General features: G+C 35.9%; 2 protein-coding genes across 2 annotated transcripts; one reads left to right on the top strand and one right to left on the bottom strand.

The window, feature by feature from the left end:
- On the top strand, positions 1-945 carry Olfr955 (olfactory receptor 955). Its single transcript, NM_207141.1, has one exon. The coding sequence runs from the start codon at positions 1-3 to the stop codon at positions 943-945; it is 945 nt and encodes a 314-aa protein (NP_997024.1).
- Positions 946-8,347: 7,402 nt separating this feature from the next.
- Olfr954 (olfactory receptor 954) lies at positions 8,348-9,292 on the bottom strand. Its single transcript, NM_146331.1, has one exon. It carries the CDS (start codon positions 9,290-9,292, stop codon positions 8,348-8,350), a length of 945 nt encoding a protein of 314 aa, NP_666443.1.
- Between the last annotated feature and the right edge of the window lie 4,899 nt (positions 9,293-14,191).

The following is a 14,191-nucleotide window of genomic DNA, read 5'->3' as shown; positions in this document are numbered from 1 at the left end:
ATGGAAGAATTAAATCATACCTCAGTGACAGAGTTCATTCTTGCTGGTTTAACAGAGAATCCAGAGCTCCAGTTGCCTCTATTCCTTACCTTCCTATCTGTCTATTTGTTTACAGTTGTTGGAAACCTTGGCATGATTGTATTGATTCTGATTAGTTCTCAGCTACATACACCTATGTATTATTTACTCAGCAGTCTGTCCTTTATTGACTGCTGTCAGTCTACTGTCATTGTTCCTAAAATGCTGTTGAACTTTGTGACAGAGAAGAATGTCATCCTGTACCCAGAATGCATAGCTCAGTTCTATTTCTTCTGTACTTTTGTTGTTGCAGAATGTCACATGTTGGCTGCAATGGCATATGACCGCTATGTGGCTATATCTAACCCTTTGCTTTACAAAGTAACCATGTCCTATCAAGTCTGTTTGTTGATGGTAGCTGTGGTGTATGGTATTGGCTTAATCAGTGCCACAGCTCACACAGTCTTCCTGCTAAGATTGTTTTTCTGTAAGGCTGATAAAATAAACCACTACTTTTGTGATCTTTTCCCATTACTTGAGCTGTCTTGCTCTAGTACTTTTATCAATGAAATATTAGCACTGTCCTTCAGTGCATTTAATATTATTGTACCAGCCATGACCATCATTGGCTCTTACATCTTCATCATTATCAGCATTTTGCACATTAAATCCTCTGGGGGCAGAGTCAAGGCCTTTAGAACCTGCAGCTCCCATATCTTGGCTGTTGCTATTTTCTTTGGTTCTACAACATTCATGTATCTACAACCATCTTCAGTCAGCTCCATGGACCAAGGGAAAGTGTCATCTGTGTTTTATACCATTGTTGTGCCTATGTTGAATCCCATGATCTACAGCCTGAGAAATAAAGATGTCAAAGTTGCCCTAAAAAAGTTACTACAAAAGATGTTTCCTCAAAACAAGGAATAGATTTTCTTGGAAATTACTGCAGTGTACAGCAGGATATAGTCTATAACAAGCATTTGATAACACTAAGTATAAGATTATTCATTGTATGTTTTTATTTGGAAAAAAAAGTACCAAAATAGAAGAGGATTCTCAGATGCAGATCCATGGAGAAATATTATTCTCTGGTCAAACCTGAGTTCATTCACAGATAGTCAACTATATCCCACCCTGAAGATACTTCAAATTCCTTTGTCTGGTTGGTTATACTTATATGAATACTGCTCTATTATGCAAACTTCACAATATTAAGTTTGGAATAAAATTTCTTCTCTTTCCCTTGGTTGTCTCAATGATTGTAGATGTCTTTTTTGATGAATTTGCAAATAAGTTAAAATATTTTTTCTTTGTGTGTATGTTAAACAATTGAAATAAACAATACACAATTCTGATTTTTATAACAGTGTCTAGAACTACAAATAGTATCAATGGAAACAAAGGACAGATTCTGTTGCAGGCTTACACACAAGTGATTACACTAACTTAATGTACAACAGCAATGATAGAGAGGAATCGGCGTACTTTGCACTATGATAGCTCTCTGTTCAACATTTTTATCACTGCTGTTTGACTCATACTCACATTCGTATTTCTTCCTCATGTAGAGTTACACTACTTTTCTTGCTTACCTTTATGAGTTTCAGACTCAGAAGTTCATTCTTTCACTGTAACTTTTATTTGCATTACTTATCCATATGGAAAAAGATATAAAATTATAAAATTTTTTCAGACTAGTGATAAGTACCACTCAGAAAGTAAAGAGAAAAAAGGTCAGAAAAGGAGACCTCTAACTAATGCCTACTTTTGATCTCCTTTGCTCATTAAGCTCTTGCTGTAAAGAGGCTTCTTTAGTGAGTGGTCTTAGCTACACCTATCTGTAAGTATAATGCTATAAAGATAAAGAATTTGATGTTTACTTTACAGCGCCCAAGGACAGATTCCTGATAAATAAAAAGTTTTAGCAGGAAATGACAGAAAACAATAAAAAATTAAATTTATGAAGATTCACACTATAAGGAAGCCGTTAAAAACACACAGAGGTTGTTAAAAACACACAGACACCAGTAAATTTTAAAATAGGCATGTAAAATATTTTCAGGGGACGGTTTCATGAAGTAGGACATCTGTCAACATCTATTTTCTCATGAAACAATAAGTGATTGTAAATAACCTAGGATTTAATTTTCTTAGTTTCTATTTGAGGAAACGTCACTGAAGATGAAGAACTAGACTTTCCTGGCATGGTCCTGAAATACAAAACACCATCAAGTTTCTTGCAAAGGAAGATTCATCTACCTGTGTGTGGTATGTTCCTCTAAGTAGAGGATCAAATGTTCTCACTTGTTAAAAGGCATGTTTTTGACAGTTATTAAACAGGCTAACCTGAGCTAGTGTTGTATCCTAATTGAAAGTTTAATGTTATACAATGTACAGACAAAAAGCATTGTTTTATCAGTAAGAATCTAATAACCAGATATATCTTTAAAGACAACTGACATCCAGCAAGAGAATGTGAAACTCCCAGGAAAACTAAAATTCTAAAGATTTTAGGTGAGAAAATATAAGCATAGCTAATTAACTAAGAACAAAGCATAAGGCGCAGTGCTTAGGTATTAGTTCATTTAATTTTTATAGGAGATAGTCCACAAGGACTGAATCCTACACAAAGAACTACATGGAAACAAGCTCCTATTTTGCTGTTGGAATTAATGGAGTAGGAATTTAACTCACTCATCTTGGGAAGTAACCAGCTCATTTTGCAAGTTTTAGTGGCTCTTAGTGGCATCTGCCTTCAATGGCACCTCAGTTTCCACATCTCCTGTTGGGAGAAATAGGAAATTGTTTTGTGTGACCTCTCCATAGAATAGTTTCTGAGGTTATTGAGCTCCATATATTTATATTCTAATTCAGGTGTTAGCTATAACTCTTTTGATAATATTATTCTTCAAGACTGTCCAAAAATGTTGTTCAGAAAACAAAGGAAGACATTTCCAAATCACATGCTCTTCCCTCCCTCTCTACTAAGCCATTTCCAGTTTGATCACACAGATCTCCTTATGCACATTTAACCTTCTCTGAGTTGAGATAAGCTGCATATACAAAATATACCATCACATCTAGCACACATAAAATCATGTCAATTTAGTCACAGTATGTCTTGAAATATCTAACTAAACTCAAGATGTACTTCTGCTGAATGGCCATGTTCCTAGGATACTTCAACTATTCTGTAGTCAGTCTGTATCCCATCTTTATTCTCAGTAATTTCACTATTTGAAGTGTCTTCTTGATGCTATCTTATTCTTCCAAACTTTACACAGATTTCTTTTGTTATTATTTATTTATTTATTTATTTATTTATTTATTTTCTCTTTTATTTTACACTCCAGCTTTTATTCCCCTCCCAGTCCAACTGTTCTACATCCTATACCTCTTCCCTGCACCCCTGTCTCCATGAGGACATCCTCACCCCTAACCCCACCCCACACACCTCCAGACCTCCCTACTCCCTGGAGCCTCCAGTCTCTTGAGGGTTAGGTGCATCTTCTCGAACTGAACTCAGACCCTGCAGTGCTCTGCTGTATATGTGTTGGGAGCCTCATATCAGCTGGTGTATGCTGCCTGGTTGGTGATTCAGTTTCTGAGTGATCTCGAGGGTCCAGGTTAATTGAGACTGCTGGTCCTCCTGCAGGGTTGCCTACTTCTTCAGCTTCTTCCATCTTTCCCATGATTCAACCACTGGGGTCAGCAGCTTCTGCCCATTGGTTGGGTGCAAAATCTGCATCTGACTCTTTCTCCTTGTTGGGTCTTTCGGGGGGCAGTCGTGATAGGCCCCTAGAAAAGAGGGTCTTAGGTTCAACTAGTCAGCTGTGTGTGACCAGTCCCTTTAGAACACCTTGGTTGTTTCCCTCTCAAGTCCATGAGTGCTCTAGCTGGGTAGGACTGTTTTATTTCTACCATGACTCAGCATATTGCAGACAAGGTTCTCACAATGTAGATGTCAGACTTCAGGAAAGAGGCTTTCAGATTTCATCCATATCAGATCATCTTGTACTATCTAAAATAAATTCAAGACTACCCAGTACCTTCCCCCTTCAAAAGGACTTTCCAAAGTGTATTAGCAGGCCAAGTACAGAGCCATATAAAAAAGCTGGCTGACTAAACAAATATAGAAATTTTAACGGTCAAAATTACTAAGCTTCCAGAACAAGATTAACAATTCCCCTGCCCCGCCTCACGCTAAAAACCACAAGGACAGACAAAATGAGTCAACCTATACAAACCAACCAATGTCTAAAAAGGTTATTGACCACACCAATTAAAATAAGCCAAACTACCCTGGTGCCTATATTTGTCCCTTACAAAGGTATAAAATGTGTGTTCTTTCTTTGTTCTGGGTCTCTCCTCTGGCCTGTGTGCTGAGAGGGGGTTCCCCGACATGTTGGATAAGTAAAATCCTCATGCATTTTGCAATGATGGCGTTCTCTGTGGTCTTAGTGAGGGTTTTTTGATAAGCTACAACAACCTGAGTCTTGTGTGTTAAGTGTCTAGGGACTTTAGCAATGGAGTTTCATCCTCAAATTCTGAGATCCCCAGTGTCAGGCCATATAAACTTGGGAGTTACTTGAACTATCATGGCCAAACAAAAGGTGTCCTGCACCAAGGACTAAGGGTTTGATAACCTAATTTTGAATGGAAATATTGTCAGATGTAGTGTTTTGATGTTCATATATATATTAAATATATATTATATTAAAATTAAAGCATATAATAGTATTATAATATATTATTACTACATTGTAAATCTTATCATTATACTTACAGATAGATGTAGCTAAGACCACTCACTAAAGAAGCCTCTTTACAGCAAATGAATACTAGCATGTGAAGACTATCACATAAAACCACATCTTGAGACTTTCACAGAAAAAACATACTGGACACAGTGCAGAGATCAATGGATAATGAGAATCTCAGAACTAGTGGATACTTCTACACCACAGTTCCTGTACCTGTGACTCAGGAAAATAACAAATGATGAGATAGAAATCTTGTAAGAGCTAGAGTATCAGGAAGTATGTTGTGAAACAGTCTGTCTTAGAAATTGTGTCATAAAGGAGATGGAACAATAGAAAAATCAATAGACAGCTGACTCTGACAGATACAGATATGCACAAACAGTGAATGGACCTTGGGGACTCTTGGAAGAATTGATGGAAGTATTGTGGGGCCCAAAGAGGATGGTAACTCCATAGGAAGACCAACAGAGTCAACTAACCTGCATGCCTAAAGCTCTGAACTGCAAACCAAGGAACATACACAAGCTGGACCTAGGCCTACCCACACATATGTAGCAGAAGTGCAACTTGGTCTTCATATTGGTACTGAACAACTGGAACAGGTGCTATTATAAAAGCTGTTGATTCTAAGTTGAGTATGTTTTAGCTAGGCTTCCTTGTCTGGTCTTAGCTAAAGAGGAAGTACCTAGCCTCACAGAGACCTGTTGTCACATGATGGGGAGATACCTAGCTGGACCCCACCAGCTCAGAGGAGTAGGGAAGGCAGCATTGGGGGAAGGATCGTGGATGGGAGTAACTTGGATGGGGGCAGTGAATAAGTAAAATAAAAGAAGAAAGAAAAGAAAAGAAAATCAAGCCCAGAAAATCCAAATTAAAAACAAAACAAAACAAAAGATACTGGAGGACAACTGAAGTGGGGGCTGTCCCTGATAGAAGGGAATGGGGGAGATGCCATGTTATATTGGACTGAGAAGAGAGGGGAGCTGTGCTTGGATTGTAAAGTGAATACATAAATAATAAACATGCAAATACATAATAAAATAAATAAGTAAATGGAAGTTTTAAAAAGAAAAAATCTAATGTAATAATAATAACAAAAGTCTAAAGTCCTCTGTTGTAGCCAATTTATTTTGCTCTTTATAACTTTCCCTTATTTTTCTTTTTTAGACAATGAAGAGAGTAAATACTCAAATTAATAGAGAGCATGTAACATAAATAAAACTATGACATTCAATAAAACACAGCACTTAACATTCTAAAAAAAATTCTTTTTTTTTGAAAAATTTTATATTTTCTTTATTTACATTTCAAATGTTATCCCCTTTCCTGGTTTCCCCTCTGAAAGTCCCGAATCCCATCTACCCTAAAAGATCAACAAACCCTGCTCACCAACCCACACACCAGCTAGGTGCTGTCCAGAGTCCACAGGCCCCTGACTCCATTCTCTGCTCTTCCCCAATTCCCAGAATTGCCTAAATGTCCAAGAGTTAGAGCACCCCACAGCCCTGGCCTTATTGCAGGCCTTGGGACACACCCCCTGCCCCCCCAAACAAAAACAAAACAGCCCTGGCATTCCCACAAGTCAGAATTCATTTTCCCACCCTGGAAAAGTGTCTTAGTGCTTTCCTATAGTCCTCCTGTGGGGTGGGTAAATGAAGGCAAACTCCATGCATTCTGACTCCCCAAGAGGTCATGCCCAGTGGCTGAGCAGGCACTGACTGACACCCTCTATAGGATGTAGGGTTGGTAAATTTTTTTTTAACCAATCTTTAGGTTGGCATTTTGTTCTGTTGACAGTGTCCTTTGCTTACAGAAGTTTTTCAGTTTCATGAAGTCTCATTTGTCAATTGATCTTAGAGCCTGAACCAGTTTAACCAGCGCCATTTAAAATGTCTTTTTTCCAATGGGTAGTTTTGGATTCTTTGTCAAAGATCATGTGACCATAAGAGTGTGGGCTCATTTCTAGGTCTTCAATTCTATTCCATTGATCTACCTGTTTGTCTCTGTACAAATATTATGAGATTTTCAATCACTGTTGCTCTGTAGTTTGAGAAGGTGATTCTCCCAGAATTTCTTTTGTTGTTGAGATTTGTTTTCACTATCCTGGATTTTTTCTTATTACCGATAAAACTGAGAATTGTTCTTTCTATCCCTATAAAGAATTGAGCTGGAATTTTGATGGGAATTGTATTGAGTCTGTAGATTCCTTTTGGTACGAGGGCCATTTTTACAATGTTAATCCTACTGATGCATGGGCATGGGAGATCTTTCCATCTTCTGAGGTCTTCAATTTCTTTCTTCAGAGACTTGAAGTTCTTGTCATATGAATCTTTCACTTGCTTGGTTAGAGTTACACCAAGATATTTTATATTATTTGTGACTATAATGAAGGGTGACATGTCCATAATTTCATTCTCAGTCCTTTTATCCTTTGTGTAGAGGAACACTACTGCTTTGTTTGAGTTAATTTTATATCCAGATACCTTGCTAAAGTTGCTTATCAGCTATAGAAATCCTCTGGTATAATTTTTGGGGTTGCTTATATATACTATTATATCATCTGCAAATAGTGATACCTTGACTTCTTCCTTTCTGATTTGTGTCCCTATGATGCCCTTTTGTTTGCTATTGCTCGACCTTCAAGTACTATATTAAATAAATAGGGAGGGAATGGACAGCCTGTATCATCCCTGATTTTAGTGGCTTTTCTTCAAAATTCTCTCCTTTTTATTTGATGTTGGGTATTGGTTTGCTGTATCTTGCTTTTATTATGTTTAAGTATGTCCCTTGAATTCCTGACCTTTCCAAGGCTTTTTATATGAAAGGATGTTGCATTTTTTTGTTATAGGCTTTTTCAGCATCTAATGAGATAATATTGTAATTATTTTCTTTAAGTTTGATATATAGTGGATGATGTTGATGGATTTCTGTATATTGGACCATACCTAGTTTTCATTCATCTCCTAGTTAGAAAAGAATGTCACTCTTTTGTATTCACTTCCAATATTAAAGCTTAAAATTAAAAAAAAAAAATCACAGGGACTCTATTCCAAGATAAAGAAATAGGGAAATTAATGATTACTGAGAACAGTATCAGATTTCCTATGGGTATATAAGAATAAAAGGAGAGAAGACATTAATTTAAGTGAGAGCAGGGGGACCATGGAGTGAATTATAAGGAGATGAGGGAAATAATATAATTACAGGCCTTACATATACAATTATCAAAAATGAAATAAAATTGAATAAAAGAAGCACTTTGTTGTAATTAAAACTTTATTATTTCAAAAGTTATTTATATGAAAATTATTGTGTATCATGTTAGACAATCCAGTATGGGCATAAGGATTTATATCTTCCACACTATTTGTTGATTTTGCTGGTTATGAGAAGAATATGAGATAAGTGCTTGAAATTTAAAGTTGAAATTTGTAATAATAAAAATTACCAAAGGTCCTAGCAAATGAGTAATAATAGTGTATGGTAGGATAAAATAAATAGTATCAATCAAATCTATGTGTTTTTAAATAGGTTGGTCTATTAAATAATCTACACATGACTTCTGCTTACATGAATCTTTTCCTTTCAAGTATTTTCTTCATTGCAACACTGACATCCTTATTCCTCAGGCTGTAGATCAAGGGGTTCAGCATGGGAACAACAGTCGTATAAAACACAGAGGACACTTTCCCTTGGTCTATTGAACTTACTCGTGATGGCTGTAAGTACACAAATGCTGTAGAACCATAGAAGACAGCAACAGCAGAGATGTGGGAACTGCAAGTACTAAAGGCTTTGGACCTGCCCTCACTAGAGCTAATGCGGAGGATGCTGGAAATAATGGAGATGTAGGAAGTAATAATGGTCAGCATTGGGACAAAGATATTCAGTGTACCAAAAAATAGAATCAACATTTCACTGACATATGTATTAGAGCATGCAAGTTTCAAGAGGGGAAGGAAATCACAGAAATAGTGGTTGATTACATCTGATTTGCAGAACTGGATCCTAAACATGAAGCCCATGTTTACTGATGCACAGAACACAGCAAAAATGTATACCCCTGAAATCAGAGAACAGTAAATCTGAGAGGACATGGCTATATTGTAAACCAAGGGGTTACAGATGGCAACATAGCGGTCATATGCCATTGCAGCTAATGTGTAGCTCTCTGCTGTGCCAAAAATGATGGCAAAGTAGAGCTGAGCCAAGCATTCAGGGTAGGTGATGAGGTTCTTCTCTGTCAGAAAGCTCACCAGCATTTTAGGGGTAACAACTGTGGACTGACCAAAGTCAATGAAGGACAAACTGCTGAGGAAATAGTACATGGGTGTGTGCAGGTTGGAACTGAGCCCAATTAGTATAATCATGCCCAGATTCCCAGACACAGTGATCAGATAGATTCCTGTGAAGAAGAGGAACAGGGGCAGCTGGAGTTCTGACTGCTCTGAGAGCCCAGCTAAGAAGAACACAGTCACTGTGCAATGGTTTCCTGCTGGCATGTCCTCCATTCTTATCCTGAAGGAATAAAGCAACCATAAGTCTGTTATACTGACTTTATTGTTTTCCATGTATAACACTTGTATATGAGTTATTTCTTCTTCAGTAAAACGTTTTCACGTATATAATTATCTTTGCTGTCTAATCTTAGATAAATAAAATTTATCTTGTATTGTTATTATTAAAGATATACTTAGAAGTTAAGATTGTACTTCATATAAAATACTATCACTGAGTTTAAGTTTTAAAAATTTTCATCCTTTCATTGCAAAGTCTCAAAATTCAAATTTAGAGTCTGTATTAGCGAGTGAAAGTGCCTGTGTTGAGGATGTAAGCTTTTCATAAAAACAGAGAATGATGATCCAAAATATACTTTTCCTAGGGATCTCCAGAGCTCTTATTTTTTAGACATTCCAAGATTTCTAATTCCTAATATACTTAAGGTCTTTATGTTTCAAAATGTGAAAATCAATTTACATCTAGTGAAGCATTGTATTCAATACTGTAAACATGGTGCTACTAAAATACATACTTGACACGTGATGAGGATATTATTATTTAGTGGTCACACGGTAATTCTAGGATTAAGTCCTGGACATATGGTACTACTTGGAAGGGGATTTGTCTTCTGGAGCAATTCTTGAGAGGAACAAAGTCAGTCACTGTTGGTTACATAGTGAAGCCATTAAGACAATGTGCCCATATTCACTCCCATTATTTATCAATGACACTGTTAGCTAATACAATGCATTTTTATTATTTATAATGGAAAGAAATTAGTATTGCTAGTATCTTATTACTCAGAAAATCTGCAGTATCATTTTGTGTTGTTAGGTTATATTGACATTCTCTCAAATGAAAAAATGGATATCTCTACATATTAAAATTATAGAAACAGACTCAACTCAGTCCTTCCTTTTCCATTTATATGTTGTGCACTAAGAAGGGTTGCAATGCAGAAATAGATTAATTAGGGGAAACAATAACTATTATCCTCTAACCTATTGAATTGTGAATCAATTATTGATTGTGAATATAAAGGAAATTCCTAACTGAATTAGACTTTAATAATTAAAAAGTAAAAAGGAGAATAAATGTTTTTAAAATGCAAATATTTAAACCTTGCATAAATAACAACATAAATTTCAAGAAAGATCACAGAGTTAAGTAGACACTGGTTAAATTACTGATATCTCTAGAAGACTTCAACTTCAAGATTACTTAGAAACTCAAACACAAATAAAGAAAACACAAACATATATCTGGGCACAGCACAGCAGAGCAGATGCTCAAGACTCAGTTTTGTGAGAGCTTGCCCAGGAACAGTGTAAGCCAAAGCCAGATCATGTGCCAGCAGAGAAAGGTGAGTTCCACACAGAGTTCACCTTACCTGAGGAGCTATTGGCACTGTATAACTGCTGAGAGAGGGCACATCAGCTTTCTCTTAAAGTGGAGTACCAGAGCATTGACCATATGACAGAAGGACATCATATATTCATGAATATATGGAAAGAACAAATTAGCTACAATGAGAAAACTGCAACAACAGGATAGAGCAGCAAAGGAAGGAAAAGAGCTGGACCTAGGAAATGTTTGGGGAAGGAGAGTGAATATGATCAAAGTATGTGTATGAAAGAAAGAGTTAAGTAAAGGGTTTTAAAGCTTAAAGGGATGAAAATGAGGAGAGGAACCAACAATGACTAAATGAATCTGCCATAGGACTTAATATGAAATGCCCTAAATATCTGCAATAGTTATACTCTAAAGACAACAATGTTTAAAGTGAAATGAGAGTGTTAATGAAAAATAAAAACCTATAGATCAGACATGTCAATATGTGAAGTGTAAATATATTTATAAACATATGCCAATAATGATTCAACATCAATGAAATCAAAATGAGACACTTTCATAAAAGTATATCAAGGATGGACCATCTAGAGACTGCCATATTCAGGGATCCATCCCTTAATCAGCCTGCAGACATTGACACCATTGCATATAGTAGCAAGAATTTGCAAAAGGACCCTGATACAGCTGTCTCTTGTGAGACTACGCCGGGGCCTAGCAAAAACAGAAGTGGATGCTCACAGTCAGCTATTGGATGGATTACAGGACCCCCAATGGAGGAGCTAGAGAAAGTACCCAAGGAGCTAAAGGGATCTGCAACCCTATATTAACTAACCAGTACCTTCCCAGAGCTCGTGTGCCTCGCTGCATTGGTATCAGAAGATGGCCTAGTCGGCCATCACTGGGAAGAGAGGCCCCTTGGTCTTGCAAACTTTATATGCCTCAGTACAGGGGAACACCAGGGCCAAGGATTGGGTGGGTAGGGGGGAGGGGGGGGTATGGGGGGACTTTTGGGATAGCATTTGAAATATAAGTGAAGAAAATACCTTATTAAAAATATTAAAATTATTTATTTGCCTCTCAAATTTATTTGATATAGAGTTTTTAACAATATGCAAAATTTCATGAATGGAAATCTCTTCTGGTAGTATGTGGAAGTCTGTACTACCTAAAAATTAAGGATTAGTCAGGCGGTGGTGGCCCAGGACTTTAATCCCAGCACTTGTGAGGCAGAAGCAGGCAGATTTCTGAGTTCAAGGCCACCCTGGTCTACAAAGTGAGTTCCAGGATAGCCAGGGCTATACAGATAAACCCTGTCTCAAAACAAACAAACAAACAAACAAACAAACAAACAAACGAACGAAAAAATTAAGGATGAAACTATAAAATTATGAAAAAAAATTAGGTGTATACTTGGGAGTCATTATAGTGCATAAAATAATTTTATTATCATGCTTACTTCCTCCTAGATTTCTCTCAGTCTCTTAATCACCATCTCACTCTAAATATTGCTATATTACATAGGAAATTACGATGGCATTAGGTCACTGCAGCATTACAAACAATTGTAACATCTGCTCTGCTTTAAAGAATTCACAGCCTAAATCTGCCTTACTATAATAAATTAAGTAAAAATTGGACTCAAAAATGTGTGAAAAATTTACAAGATAAATAAAACTAGAAAGAAAAGACAATAAAAGTTATATTTGAATTATTACTCCATACTCATGGGCTTACATTAAATAGAGGAGTGTACTAATATTTTCAGTAATGTTGCATAGTAAACAAAACTTGAGTAAATTCACAACCCCCAATTTTTGATACTAATTAATGTTTTTATTACTCAAAGATTTGCTGCTAATATTTTTATAATACTATAATTTATAACAATGTTTCACAATTCAATTATTTAAATGCCTATAGATTTAATATTTTTCAATGGAAATTCATTTTGGCCACAGTTTATCAGAATAAAATAAAAGTACAAAACTTGTAACATTTAATTATATTAAGTTCAAATTATGTACCTAACCAAAACCTAGTTTAATAGGCTAGAAATTCTGTAATGTAGAAGTAGGTGTCTGATCTTGTAATTGAGATTAATTATGTAAATCATAGTCATCATAGTATGAATCACTGATTAAGAGTGTTTTACACAGTCTAGTCCCATGACAGGTTTTCCTTTTTGACTTAAATTTAATGGACGTTATGCATTTCTCATGGTAAGAAATATATGTTGTGGCCAGCATGTCTTCAAAGTTACTATAACCTTATCTATACAGGACAAAAATAACTTGAATTCATTACATAGTAAAATAGAAGTTTAATACCAAATAGCTACTATGATTTATTAAATAAAAAAGTGGAAATAAATTAAGCATGGACAAATAAATGTATTAACCTGCAAATTGCTTTTGAAATTAACATGTTATAAGAGATAAATTAACATGTTATAAGAGATTTTGATATTTGAAAACATAAATGTTATACTTTAATAATCATACAGGAATGTTATGAAAGTTGCTTGTTTGAAAATGGGGAAAAATTCAAGCTCTTGGTCTATACTGCATCCTAAGTCTGTTGATAATTTGTTTTTAAAGATCTAGAGAAATGATTCTTTTCCAGTTTATATGTAAACCAAAAACTGTTCACTCTCTTTTCCTCCTTGACTCTTCACTCATACAACTCTCTAGCTCTGTGATGGACACATTTGGTTACTTACAGTTCCTAAATTATATTGATTAACCGTCCATATTTTAGAATGCTCTTTATTCTACTTGAAAGAGTGTCACTAAACAGTATTCCTTTATTAATTGGAAAGTATGTATATCCTTTTATACCCTATCTAAAACTGTTACAGACAGGGTGGGATTCTCCAAAATCTTTAAATAGATTCATCCTTTCTACAATGTCCTTAAGATGTTGCAATTTCTGAACCTTGCACTTCCTGGTGAAATGAAGTACACAGCTAACCAGATGGCTACTTGGAATTATTTTTCTGTCTCCTCAGTAATTCATGTCTGCCCCATTACTATTTTGTTGCACTTTTAAGAATAAGGAAATAATTGGAAGAATGATTCGGGATTTTCTGCTATTTCTGCCTGACTTCTGACAGTGATTGCTCCACTCCTCATAATCCTAAATAAGACATTTGAGTATGTGAAACAAACATACTATGTTGCTTTTCTTGAGATACTAAATATCAAGTTTTAATTGCTGCTGGTCAATGGTTCTAATCTGGAAATTGCCAAAGCAGGCATTGAACATTCTACATTTAGTATTAAGAAGACAAACCTAGTCCTCAATGGCAGCAGTACCTTTGACCCTGGTCTGCATCTCCAGTCATCATCTTCCAGGACTTTGTTCCTCTGAAGATTCAATTTCAGACATGCAGTCAACTGGGCAGTTGTGAACCTCTGTCCTAAGTTTATCTACTTCAGAAATAAAACTTTCCCTTAGGACTCTCATTATTCTAAAGATAGGCTAATGAGAAAATACGCAATTAACAGTGCTAACTCCCAATTGTCAAGTTGTTTAATAATTCCATGTCATGTCTAAAC

The sequence above is a fragment of the Mus musculus genome, chromosome 9 (assembly GCF_000001635.26).
Source record: "Mus musculus strain C57BL/6J chromosome 9, GRCm38.p6 C57BL/6J".
Taxonomy (NCBI): Eukaryota; Metazoa; Chordata; class Mammalia; order Rodentia; family Muridae; genus Mus; species Mus musculus.
This window is presented reverse-complemented; position numbering and strand designations above follow the sequence as displayed.